This window comes from Uranotaenia lowii, chromosome 2, assembly GCF_029784155.1.
Source record: "Uranotaenia lowii strain MFRU-FL chromosome 2, ASM2978415v1, whole genome shotgun sequence".
Lineage (NCBI taxonomy): Eukaryota > Metazoa > Arthropoda > Insecta > Diptera > Culicidae > Uranotaenia > Uranotaenia lowii.
Window position 1 is genome coordinate 162,603,688 of NC_073692.1, and position 13,833 is coordinate 162,617,520.

Genomic DNA, 13,833 nt, shown 5'->3' on the forward strand with positions numbered 1-13,833 from the left:
TCTTCGGCTAGGGAGTTTGTACAGGCTCTCTTGTCTCGTCTACAAGCTCGTATAACTGCCTTTTCCAGCTCCGCATATCGTAAGCGGGCGGCTGCTTTGGCTGACCCAGTACATGCCTGCTCAATTCCGACTTTCGCCTTTCTCCGATCATCGACCATCCTCCAAGTTTCATCCGACATCCATTCACTTCGTCTTCCACAAACTTTACCGAGAGTACCATGGCTCGTCGTGATAAAGGCATTCTTGATTCCACTGTTCCGTCGGTAGGCAATTCCGAGGCTCGGGATTCTAGCCGTTCAACGTACGCCCTTTTCACCTCTGGATTCTCCAACCGGCGGACGTCGTATTGACACCCGACTTTCTCTCGCGCCGTTGGACACAAGCGACTCTCAGTCGTATCTCGCCAAGGACGAGGTGATGGTCAGACGCAATGTCTGCGCTTCGTTTGTTGAGAACATCGAAAAGGCTCCTTCTCCATTTTCGGCTGATGCAGATGTGATCAATTTGATTTTCTATTTGGCCATCTCGGGATACGCAAGTGACCATATGTGCTGGTCGATGGGGGAAGAGCGATCCACCGATCACCAGGTTATTGTTGCCACAAAACTCTACAAGCAGCTCTCCGTTTTCGCTCATCTGTCCTAGGTCATGGCGCCCCATGATGCGCTCAAGGTTCTGATTGTTGGAACCTATTTTTGCGCTGAAGTCGCCCAAATGGATCTGAATGGCACTCTTCGGCATTTTCTCTACCACGCTGTTCAGTTGACTGTAGAACTGCTCTTTCTCCTGTAAATCGGCAACGTCAGTCGGCGCATAACACTGGATCATTGTAAAGTTTGTAACCCGTGTTCTAAATCTGGCTACGATTATTCTTTCGTTTATCGGTTTCATTCTAATGAGGACCGCATGGGCCTGCGGGCTTAACACGAAACCAACTCTCGATCCCGAGTAGCATGTTTTCCTCGTATGCCAGAGTAAAGCAGTACTTGCCCGGACTGTCTCTTGTGTTCTCCAGTGTTTGGCCAACGGACTTTGCTCAGTCCCAGAATTTCGAGTTGAGGCGGCTAGCTTCTCTAGAAAATTGAGCCAGCTTGCCCGGTTGGGCAAGGGTTAAAACGTTCCAAGTTCCAATTCGTGTCCGTGTTTTCATGCTAAAAGTAGTCGCCAAAGTTCCAGGACGGCCCTTTCTTTCGGATTCCGTAACAATTTTATAAATCGGGAGCAGTAGGTTGTTTGCCTAAGGTCCCTATCCCGCGATGGGGCTACCATCTTGGGCTTAGCTGGCGGGAGCCGCATTTCATAAATTCAGCCACTCGCTGCGAGACAGACGCTGTTTGAGTCGCCCCTGACCTGGGGAACAGACGCGTGCGGCCACCTTCTCGGTCTGCAATCGCTCATGAACAAGTTACTTAAAATTTTGTAAAAAATCTCGGATTAGTTTTGAACCAAAACGAAGCATTTCAGACCCAAAGGGCTTGAGAACTTTTGAAATGACCCCGAATCGACTCAGTTTATTATTACATTCGTGATACAACAGTTTTAGAGAATTTTAGAATTTCATATGTTTTTAATTTGTACAATATTACTTAGTTTTGTGACACCCTAATCGATTCGTGTTTTCACATGTAATAACTAACTACAACCAACTCATTTATAATTTCTGGACTCCTGAACCAGTTCCCTCATCGTTAAGTAATTGAATCCATGCGAAGTAAACGTTAGGTAGCAATTTGCCTAATAACAAGTGACGCCTTAAGGTAGTAATGAGCGTAGTGCATGAAGTGCTGAAGGAAATTCTTTTAGCCACCAAATGGTTTGCCTTCTGTGCGGTGCAATGGAATCCAAAAACGGACCAGTTCATAGAATCACGGCATTCGAAAGCCATTTTCGTTGTTAATTTTTTGGAAATTGTTACCATAAACGTTTACTATATTTGGTACGTGATTGATACCATAGGCTCTAGACTGGCAAACGATGGGCCTTTTATGAGTGCCGTAGTCATTCTGGATAGCATTATACTTATTTCATACCACTACTTATTGTTGATAAATGGGCGGTGGAACAAAACTGTTATGCTGAAAATCTTGAATTCGTTAAGAAAAGTTCCAACGGAACAAAACCTATTGAAAATTATGAACAATCGAGTCTTCCAAACCATGATACTTAGTGGCACTTATGCAGTAATTGTCGTTTTAGGAGCTCAAACACTGAAGTATTGGTCATACAGCGATTGGAAAGGCGTTTCCATAGATGTGTGCTTCGCCATTTTGGAAATTCAAAATGACTTTTGTTTCATTTTGTTTAATAGTTTAATGCCAATTTTAAAGGGCGAGCTAGTTAGAAGAAAGCATAGCCTCGATTCAGCAGTGTCACAAGAACAGGTCGAAATTGATGAACTTTTAACTGGGTACCACGAATGGGTAACACTTATACATTTGCTAACGAAGGCTTACGCAGCTCCAATAAAGAGTGGTTTTGTTGTGATCACCTACGAAGGAACTTTCCAGCTTTTACAATTATATGTGTCCCTATACAGCATGAAACATGATATAGTGCGAACGTTTTATGAAGGTCTGTATTACGTGGTTTGGATCATCCCTGCATTTGTGAGAATTATTGCAACAGTATCTTCGATCGATAGCATCAAATCTGAGGTATGATATATTTTAAACTTGATAATCTTCAGATATCAAAGAACATAGGGTCTGGTTTTAGGCTAAGTATTCAAAGCTTGATTTTTAATATTTTTTAAACTTGTGCTAGGGGCATTCACCTTGGAATTTTGACAAAGGAGTCGATGAGTGAAAAATGATTGAAAACCACTGGTATAGACCAAATCCAGCAGATGAAGGTTGTGACTTTGATCCCGATCGATCAATAACGTCAAACCGAAACATCATTAGCGTAATTACAAAACCAGTAAGGTTAGCCAGTTCAATTCAGGCTGGCTCAAAAAACAGTGCACTATTTAAAATGAGATCGCCATTGACGGGAATCCTCGCTTTAACGAATGCTTTCGGCTACACCTTGGTGTCGTACAATGCGAAGAAAAAGTATTATCGACGATCCAACTTTTTCCTGGTTAAATCCTCGATTCACGTTGGAAAGATCTGTTTCCTAAACTATGTGTACCTTTGGTATGTTTTGGGATTCGTTTCTATGAAGGATGGATTTTACGACCTACAGGTCTTAGCCTATTCAATGGTTGTGGTTAGCGAATTGTTTTTCCTTGGATCGATTTGTATCGTTGTCAATGCGATCGTCAATAACTCACATATGACTTTATTCTTGAATCGGTTAAACAAAATTAAAGCAGTGCTTTTGGAGAACGGAGTAACTTTAGATGATACTCGATTGGATCAAAACTTACGATGGTTATTTAAATTTATTATCGTTAGTTTTATAGGTGGAGGATTTTTCCAGTTTGCAGCACTCAACGATTGGATTTACTTGGACATATTGATGATAATAATTTTTGGAGGATTAGCATTTTTCTTCAACGCCTACAACGTGCTTTTCTATTCTCAAGTTCATACCACACGAGATGTTCTCGTGAAACTAACTGAGGCCCTTTCGATGTGTAAAGGTGATGTGTTGAAGTTCCGGAGGTTGACAAAACTTTACTTTCAATCAATGGCCGCCTTGCACTTGTTGATGAAAAGTTTCGCAATGCCAATGGTGTACTTCATGGTGCAAACGTTCCTGTGGAGTGCGATTCAGATATTCAACATCATCAAACAATTCACCGATTATGGAGAGCGAATTTCGGTACAGGTGCTAGTAGAAATGGCTTTGTTTATTGCTTGGATATTTCCACTACTGATGACCTGGTTTGCTCTGTCCTACTGCATCGGAGAAACCACCGATAAGGTAGGCAAATTATATCAATGACATCAAATGAAAAAATCTGAATTTTCTTTTTTTTAACATAATCAACAGATAGGAAAACATCATCACACAAACATGGAATTCCAAGAAATTTATGATTGACGCTCAATCGAGCGAAAAGAATGCCATATGCGAGATTTCATTACCATAATTGTTTTCGCAGCCTTTAACTGGATTGTATTGATTTTTTTCTCAACCAATCAGTTATTGTAGTGAAATGGACGCGTTGAAAGTAGTACTGTTCTTAACAAATACTTTCGGATACACTTTTATAGGGTTCGATGGACAATCGTTCAGAACTTGTAGATTTTTCAAACTTAAATCTTGTGTTCATATCGTCAAAACAGGAATAATGAACTTCTTATTTCTGTACTATATTTTCAATCATTTAGCGTTACGTGAAGGTTTCTATGAGCACAAAATTGAGTCGTATTCACTTGTGGCAATTGCTCAATTGTTTATTTTAGGAACGCTCTGTATGAGCATAAATGGAATCATTAATGCATCTCATATGATTGATTTCTTCAATAAAGTAAATGACATAAAAATCAAATTGTTGGAATAAGGAATAGATTCATATAGTGCTCAAACAAATAAGAATTTTAATTTTTTACTAAGTTACGCCATTTTTGGAGGATTGTATCAAACTATTAGTGCAAATGAACGGTCGACTTTCGGCTATTTTATTATATTTTTGTTCACTGTTTTGGCTTTTTTCTTCAACACCTACAATGTGCTTTTCTACAGTCAAGTGCATATTCTAAGCATCGCAATTGTAGATATAACAAAAACGATACCTCAGCACAGAAATGATGTGCTCATGTTTAGGAAACTTACGAAACTTTTCTTCACTGCGATGGCTCTAATGCACTTGCTTATAAAAAGTTTCTCGATGCCTCTGGTGTATTTTATGGTGCAAACTTTCCTCTGGAGTGCAATTCAAATGTTCAACATTCTGAAACAACTCATCAGTGCCAAAAATGAACTCACTTTCGGTCTTATCAAGGAAACTATTGCATTTTTCGTATGGATAAGCCCCCTCCTAGTATCATTTTTCACGTTATCTTATACAATAGGAGAAGTGACTAAAAAGGTACGTAAATATGTAAGTGCTTTTAAATCAAAATAATTATAATTATACATTTATGACATGAATTTTTATCGATTGAACTGTTTTGGAATTCAAAAGGCCAAAACAAACATTCTACTCTAAACGACAAAATTTCGAAATACAAATCAAAACCTATTTAGAAAATCTTTTTAGCTCATGAAAATCAACACACGTGCAGTAAATTTATGATTTTCTTCCGTTGGTTATCAAGCAATCCTACAATTTTAGTGAATTTTAGAATTTTGCTAGTTTCGCCCTTTTTTGTTTTCGCAGGCAGTTTCGTCCAATCAAGCGACCGTTTTTGTTCAATGTTTGCAGTTACTACGCGATATCATGCCAGAGTTAAAAAAGTTAAATATTTAGTCTATATTCACATCTGAATAAACAACGTTTTCGACCACAAATACAGTTGCTCTTACTCGACCCATGTTGGATAAAATCCGACATTTGGATTCTGGGTCATTAAGCCGAAGGACGGTAAGCCGAATGGGATGTTTAGCTAAAGATTATCAAGTCAAAAGCAAAAAGACCGGATGGATACCCAAGTAACAAAAAGTTCCTTAGAATGGTCCTGTTTGTAACCAAACCTAGAATTCAATTATTTGTTAAATGTTAAATTTCTTTAAATTATTTGTATTAATGTTAAAACTTAAAATATTGAACCAGTCTAGTATAAGAAACAACATACCAGTGAGTTACCGAATGAACTGTTTGGAAACGGTAACTCACCAACCAGCTGACCAAAGCAACAAAAAAGTCAGCATAAGTCAGTCTGAATAAAGTCTCGTAGCGGCAACATCAGCTCCGTACTTTGATTGTTTGTTTGTCGGTCGAGTAAAATTAAGTCCAATAAAGTGGTGTTTTATTTGTTGTAAATCGGTCGTCTTTTGTGTTTTAAAGCACATCCGAAACCCAGAACAGAAGGATTTGTGCTGTGTGTTGTGTGCGGACTTGAATTAGGTGCAACAAAAACCTTCCTCCTGACCCGTCGGCAGTGGAGAAGCAGCGAACCACAAAACCAATAGCGCTAAGGAATCGACCGCCCCTGGGTGTACCCGCTGCTGGTGTTTATTGCTGTACCAACAAACAGCATATGGTAAACCCTCCGATCATTTGAACCCGGTAAGCTACCCCCTGAATCCTCAACATTGGTCCTTCGAGCCGGATCGGAGGAATTCCCCACACGGAAGGTAGCGGTGAGTACACCATTTTATTTACTCGACGCGCTGGCTGCATCAAATTGGGCCATTTTGCTTGCCTTTTGTACTGCTGTACATTGTTCGACGAGCCGAAAAGGCGCACAAAGGAACCAAGCCAAGCCGTTTACACAAATCCATCAGCAGCTGTTAATTGTGATCGGCTGTTATGTTTATGCTCTACACCGGTCAGCAAAAATTGGAAAACTTGGATTTGATGTTTTTTGTTGATTGAAATTCGGACTTTGAATTTTTATTGGCGAATTCAGTCCTTTTGTACCTGAGGCAAATATTGGCAATATTGATTGAAATTATATGCGATTGGGTGTGAGTGGGTGGCAGTCTTCGCGAAAGAATTGTGTGTCGCGTCGGGAAGGATTTTTTCGTCGATTTTAACACACAATTCTCGGTTTCGTTTCGTTTTAAGTTTGATACACCGCGACGGGAAGGATTATATCGTACGATTTGTATCATTCTTCGTCGTGTAGAAGTGTAAATCCGCGACGGGAAGGATTTAATCGTACGATTGGTTTACACTTCCGCCGTCGTGTTAAAAACCAGTACATCGGTTCGGGAAGGATTTCGTTTTCGTTTTTGTGCTGTGTTTTCGTTATCGTACAGTGGTGGTAGCAAGTGTCAGTGTTTTTCAATATGCCGAAAACCAAGTCAGACGAAAGAGTGGAGGATGCTATCATTCGTCGCAAGGCCATCCTGACAAATCTATCGGATGTTGAAAGGTTTACGAGAGAGTTCAACGTAGATCGTGATGCTGGGCGCCTTCAAGTTCGACAAGATCTAGTTGATCGGATCTACGACCAGTTCCAGAAAACGCAAACCGTCATCGAGAAGTGGGATGGACCAGATCGGCTTGAAATGCGTTTGGCTGAGAGATCAACCATCGAAGAAAGGTTTTGTGAGGTGAAAGCATTCCTGTTGAACAACATCCCGGAAAGGTTGAACAGTTCTACATCAGCAGAGCCGACCGCAGCAACCAGCACAGCTATGTTTCACCTACGCCTGCCCAAAATAGATTTGCCGAGGTTCGATGGTGATTTTTCGCGATGGTTGTCGTTCCGAGACACGTTCAAGTCCATGGTACACTTGAATCCAGATGTTCCAGCGGTTGCAAAGCTTCAGTACCTGCTTCAGAGTTTGGAAGGCGAAGCCAAGAAACCTTTCGAGTCCGTAAACGTTGAGGCTGACAATTATCTTATCACTTGGGAAGCGTTAATGAAGCGGTATGATAACCAGCGGTACTTGAAACGACAGCTCTTCAGGGCAATGTACGACATTCAACCTTTAAGGAAAGAGTCTTCAAAGGATCTTCATACGTTGACAGATGATTTTGACCGCCATGTGAAGGCCATGGCTAAACTGGGTGAGCCGGTAGGTTACTGGGATACTCCACTAGTGAACCTACTGTGCTACAAACTGGATCCAACGACTCTTCGAGCCTGGGAGGAAAAAACGAGCGACCTTAGAGACATCACCTATCAAGAGCTGATCGATTTCCTGTATTCTCGAGCGATGATTCTGAAGACGATCGTCTCAGAGGAGCAGCACTACCTGCAAACGATGCCAACGAGGATGACGGGATCCCAACCGAAGAAGCAGTACCGATTAGTGGCCAATCCTGTTGCGTCGGATACAAAACCTGATCCACCGCCGTGTATTGTATGTTCGGAACGACACCATCTGTTTCGCTGCAGGAAATTCGCCAGTTTCTCTCCCAACAACCGTCGTCAAGTTGTTACATCGCATCGTTTGTGTTGGAATTGTTTCAATTTTGGACATTTAGCAAGAACATGTTCCTCTCGACACACTTGTCGTTTCTGCAACGGAAGGCATCACTCTCTCCTCCACGATGCAATCAAGGCCACCTTTTTCAATTCGCTGCCGGAACCAACGTCGTTATTGTCGAATTCGCCCCTACCAGCTCCGCAGCGCAGTACCGCCCCTACAGATGCAGATCCGCAACCATCAACTTCGAGCCAACAAGTATGTATGACTGTTCAGGCATCAACCAGTACAGTTTTGCTAGAAACGGTTATGCTTATGGTGGTTGACAGTACGGGAAAGGAAATTCCGGCTCGAGCGCTACTTGATTCCGCTAGTATGTGCAGTTTTATGACGAAGAAGTTGGCCAACACCCTCGATCTCCGCCGTTCTACCGTTGACATTGCCGTTTCAGGGATTGGTGAGTCATCCAAGCAGATCAAGCGCCAGTTAACAGCGAAGATTCGTTCAACTGTATCCAAGTATGCAACGGAGCTAGATTTCTTGATCCTGAAAAGGCCAACAGTCTGCCTACCGACTGTGGACATTGATGTTGCTGCTTGGAAAATACCCGATGTCAACCTGACTGATCCATACTTCTTCATTCCTGCGGACATTGACCTCATTGTGGGCGGAGAAGTGTACCACGAACTTCACAGTGGCAGCAAGATTTCCCTCGGCATTGAAATGCCGACTCTAGTTGAGACTGTGTTTGGATGGGCTGTATCCGGATCGGTTCCAATAAATTCCTCCGAAACTCCCCGGTTATGTCATCGTACGACCATCGATCGAGACCTAGAACAATCCATCGAAAGGTCCTGGGAACTCGAATCTCTGTTGCCGTCTCAAGCTCTGTCAGCTGAAGAAACAAAGTGTGAAGAAGTGTTCAGTGCTACCACCACTCGCGATTCGTCCGGTCGTTTCGTTGTTAGATTGCCACTCACTAGTTATCCCCTGGTACGTGTTGGTGAACCAAGATCCATCGTCGAGCGCCGCTTCCAAGGTCTAGAGAGGAGACTTAAGCGAGATCCTGCCCCTCGAGAAGCCTACGTTTGTTTCATGGCCGACTACGAACGTTTGGGCCTCATGATCGAGTTGACTGATCCAGTAGACGACTCTGTCCCCCACTGCTATCTACCACATCATCCAGTCTTCAAGGAGTCAAGCACAAGCACTAAGGTCCGTGTTGTTTTTGACGCTTCGTGCAAGACATCAACCGGTTACTCCATCAACGATACGCAGTTGGTGGGACCTACTATCCAGGACGATCTACTGTCGATCATTATGCGCTTCCGAACCCACCCAATCGCACTCGTAGCCGACATTGAAAAGATGTACCGCCAAATACAACTGCACCTGGACGACTCGCCATTTTTGGCCACCCGCACCTTAAAACGCCTCGCTGAGAATGAAGTCAGTCGTTTTCCTGTTGCCACCCCAGTTTTCAAGAGTGACTTCTACGTCGACGTCTGTTTGACTGGTGCCGAAGATGTCGATTCTGCCGTTCAACTCCGCCGAAAGGCATCTGCTCTAGTTGTTTCTGCCGGTTTACCACTCAAGAAATGGGCATCCAATGTTCCTGAAGCGCTTCGTGGTATTCCTCCAGAAGATTTGGCTGTATCCGCAATCCACAGCCTGCAGGACGATCAGGATGTCTCCACGTTCGGACTTGTTTGGGAAACGACGTTGCACCGTTTTCGTATCCAATTCCCACTACCAGCGTCGTACCAAGCTGATTGGAAGGATTTTCACAGCACGCAAGATACAACCGTTACGATCCAAGTTCCTCGCTACGTGTCTTCCGCCAATGCCACTTTTTACCATTTGCATTTCATCTCGGAAGCGTCGGAGAAGTCCCATGGAAGTTGCTGCATGCGGTACTTCCGCTTGTTGAAAGCTGCTGCACGGAAGTCGGAAAAGGACCCATTCATGATGCTAACCACCGCCGATCTGAAAGAAGCAGCCTTCGTTCTGTATCGTCTTGCCCAGAAACAGGATTTTCCTGAGAAGTTAGTCACCCTTGCATCGACCAGTCGCCTTCCATCTTCATCGCAGTTGAAACACACCCGCATCAAACTGAATTCAAATGGAATTATTCGAATTGTTCTGCTCGTGAAACTCCTGCTATTAAATCTGTTGGCGAAGTATTATCATGGGAATTTACTTCACCTCGGCCCACAACTAATGCTCCCCACGATCCTTCAAAAACATTGGATCATTGGAGCACGCAATCTAGTGCGCCGCACATTCCATGAACGCCACAAGTGTTTCCGAAGCAGACCGAAGATGATCCTGCTGATGAACGTGGTCAACAATTGGAGAACCGGTCACCGCAGTTCCTGGAAATCCGCAATGAGTAGAGTTGCACTCTAAGACAGCTCCTGCACAGAATTTTATGGATCAGGTGATTGCGGTTCCAATAGTTTTACATTTCGTTTGTTGGTCTACTGGGTTCCCTTTTGCTTCCCAGAAACAAATCCCAGATGGTGTCACTTGTCGTCGTTTCCGCCTGTATATTGCGGACCTCCCAGAACCAGTAGTCGCAGATTGCAGCCTGAATGAGTAGAGCTACACTCTAAGCTAGCTCCTGTACATCAATTTTGAAAATCAGGTGATTGCGATTCCAATATCCCCATATTTTGTTTGTTGGGCTACTGGGTTCCTTCTTGTTCCGCAGAAATCAACGCTCCGAGTGAGGTCGCACTTTATCGTTTCCGGCTCCATGTGGTGGACATCCTTTCCCATCGGTTTCCTAGCAATGGCTGATTGAAGGCAGTAGTCGGTGGTCGCAGCTTCAATGAGTAGAGCTACACTCTAAGTTAGCTCCTGTATGACAACCTTAAGCACCAGGTGATTGCGGTTCCAATCCTTCTATTGTATGTTTGTTGGTCTTCTGGGTTCCTCTTTGTTCCAGAAAGCAAAGCTCCAGATGGTGTCCGTACCGCCCAGTACCAATCACTCCTCCTGCTCACCTGGTTCCGTGCTGCGTCCTGTTGGTCCACGTATTTAGTCGAAGATGAAGGCAACCGATGAAGGCTCCCCAATGATACCGAAGCGAGTGTTGAAATGTCCGTGCCATTTCAAGGTGGCCGGAATGTTTGTAACCAAACCTAGAATTCAATTATTTGTTAAATGTTAAATTTCTTTAAATTATTTGTATTAATGTTAAAACTTAAAATATTGAACCAGTCTAGTATAAGAAACAACATACCAGTGAGTTACCGAATGAACTGTTTGGAAACGGTAACTCACCAACCAGCTGACCAAAGCAACAAAAAAGTCAGCATAAGTCAGTCTGAATAAAGTCTCGTAGCGGCAACATCAGCTCCGTACTTTGATTGTTTGTTTGTCGGTCGAGTAAAATTAAGTCCAATAAAGTGGTGTTTTATTTGTTGTAAATCGGTCGTCTTTTGTGTTTTAAAGCACATCCGAAACCCAGAACAGAAGGATTTGTGCTGTGTGTTGTGTGCGGACTTGAATTAGGTGCAACAAAAACCTTCCTCCTGACCCGTCGGCAGTGGAGAAGCAGCGAACCACAAAACCAATAGCGCTAAGGAATCGACCGCCCCTGGGTGTACCCGCTGCTGGTGTTTATTGCTGTACCAACAAACAGCATATGGTAAACCCTCCGATCATTTGAACCCGGTAAGCTACCCCCTGAATCCTCAACAGGTCCCTTAGAAGCTTACTCAGGCCTGGTTGAAGGCTTTATAGCGTTCTATTCAGCTGAAATTTTAAGTTCTCATTGATACTTTTAAGTTCCATAAACAAAGTTGAGTAGAAGGCTATTCAGCTTCAAATGAAATTTTGAAAAAAAAATCTTGCAAAAATAAAGCGTTCTAAAGTCGTTTTTTACTTTGAATTCTGATTTGCTTTAAACTTTAATCTTTATTATTATTTATAATTTTTTCTATTTTTAACAATTTTAAACTTACTTGAAAAATTTTCCTGCATGGAGATTTGAACCTGAATCTGTGGAATGAAAACTGAGCACGTTACCTTTGAACCATGGCTGTTTTCTGATTCAATGGTATTTAAAACATCTATTTGAAATAATTTACGGGTTATCCTTTTAAAAGTAGGCGGGATGAAAAATAGTAAACAATCACCTTCAAAAAGTATCAACAGAAGTTTGGAAACGGGGGCTAATCTCCGTGTCAGTCGTATCCGGAACATTTGAATTTGAATGTAAGTGCACGAACTGAATTCTTTTTTGTGACATTTGTATCTCATTTTATAATGTTTATTTGGAGTTAAAAAAAAGGAATATACCTAAATGTGTGGGCCATGAATAAGCCGCTGCAATTTCTGTTACAATACAACCCAATTTAATAAAAAATGCAGAAACAGTTTCTACAGGAGGAAGTTGTTATTTGAGTCTAGTTCTTTAATAAATTCCTAAATTAAAACACATATGTACATTTTAGATTGGCTGAAACCAAAAAACAAATTAAAGAAAATCAATCGACCCAAATTACCAAAGTGTTCAACGATGAACTTCATGTCGAAATAATCTGCCTTTTGTGTTTGTTGGAATATACTAGGTGCAGGATGTGTCGTTAATGTTGCTGTGAGAGTTACTTTCATTGAAAAGGGAAATAAGAAGAATCGGAATTACTATGTTTCTACTAATGCGGAAAACGTAACAACTATGGAATGTAGTATGATAGTGAATAGTTATGTGTATGTAATTTAAAATTATAACCTAATAATATACAATCGCTGATAAATATGCATTTCCCAAATAATTTTAACTTTATTTATGTTTCTCCCTCCACCCGTTTTTGTCCAATTCACCATCGCCGTAGGGATAAAGAAACTTTTTTTTGGAAAAACTTGTGAATGAACATGATAGATAGAACTGTTACCAATTAGAAAAGGTTTTTTGATATTTCAGAACTAAAGGGTTTGTGTTTGACAATTCTCGTTTAAGGAAAGCTGAAAATTTTGACACAACTCAAATCGCATTGAAGTTCCATAGAAGTACCGCATGGAACCAAAAAGTTCGTAAGAAGTTCCGCATGGAACCAAAAAGCTCGTAAGAAGTTCGTAATGAAGCAAAATAAGCCGAGTTGATATCCGCCTTTTTAAGGTACTTAGAACGCACAAATATGTTATATGCTGCTTGTTTCATGTTCGTTCAAGAGTCCAAATGAAGCACTTAAGGAAAACGTATTTTATTTCTCTCGAGTACTTTACTCAGCGAAATGTGAACTCAAAACGTATAAGATTAAGTACCTATGTGACTTTTGGTTACTTGGGTTGTCGCATAATAGTTACTTAATCATGAGCATTCTAAGTTCACATTTGGCTGAATAAAAGGTACTCGCGACCATTTATCGTAAGTGCTCAATTTATACTTCTGAACGAACATGAAAAGTCCATAGAAGTATCTTGAAACATTTTTGTGCGCTCTAAGCAACTTAGAAGATAAGAAAATCATATTTCACTATCGTACTTTCTAATAAACTTCTAAAGAACTTTTTAGTTTCATGTGGAACTTTCAACGAACTTTAAGGTTCCATGAGGAACTTTTAAAGAAATTGTTAGTTCCATGCGGAACTTGTGTGGAACTTGTATGTTGTTCGAGTTATGTTGAAAGTTTTCACATGATTTCTTCACATTCACTTAGAAATATTTTCAAAAGACTTCTAAATTGGTAATAGTTTAATCTATCATGTTCTTCTAGATTTAAAAGAAAACAATGAACATGATGAATTATCAACAACAAAATTGCTTTTATCTTACAATCTATGATGATAAAATTTAAAAGGGATGGAGGAAGAAACATTGCCATGAAAACAGCAGTAAGTAGGGGAGAGTGGGGATACTTGATCCCCTTTTCTTATTTTCACCATATCT

At 41.4% G+C, this 13,833-nt stretch overlaps 2 protein-coding genes across 2 annotated transcripts in view; both read left to right on the top strand.

Annotated features, from left to right (window-relative positions):
* LOC129743455 (gustatory receptor 68a-like) overlaps positions 1-13,833 on the top strand; it is a 90,701-nt gene that overhangs the window by 12,021 nt on the left and 64,847 nt on the right. The window lies entirely within an intron of this gene.
* Positions 6,847-10,344, top strand: LOC129742046 (uncharacterized). The gene has a single exon (XM_055733891.1). It carries the CDS (start codon positions 6,847-6,849, stop codon positions 10,342-10,344), a length of 3,498 nt encoding a protein of 1,165 aa, XP_055589866.1.

What these genes read in the sequence shown, in the direction of transcription:
- LOC129742046 (XM_055733891.1), top strand. Translation starts at nt 6,847, where the DNA reads ATGCCGAAAACCAAGTCAGACGAAAGAGTGGAGGATGCTATCATTCGT.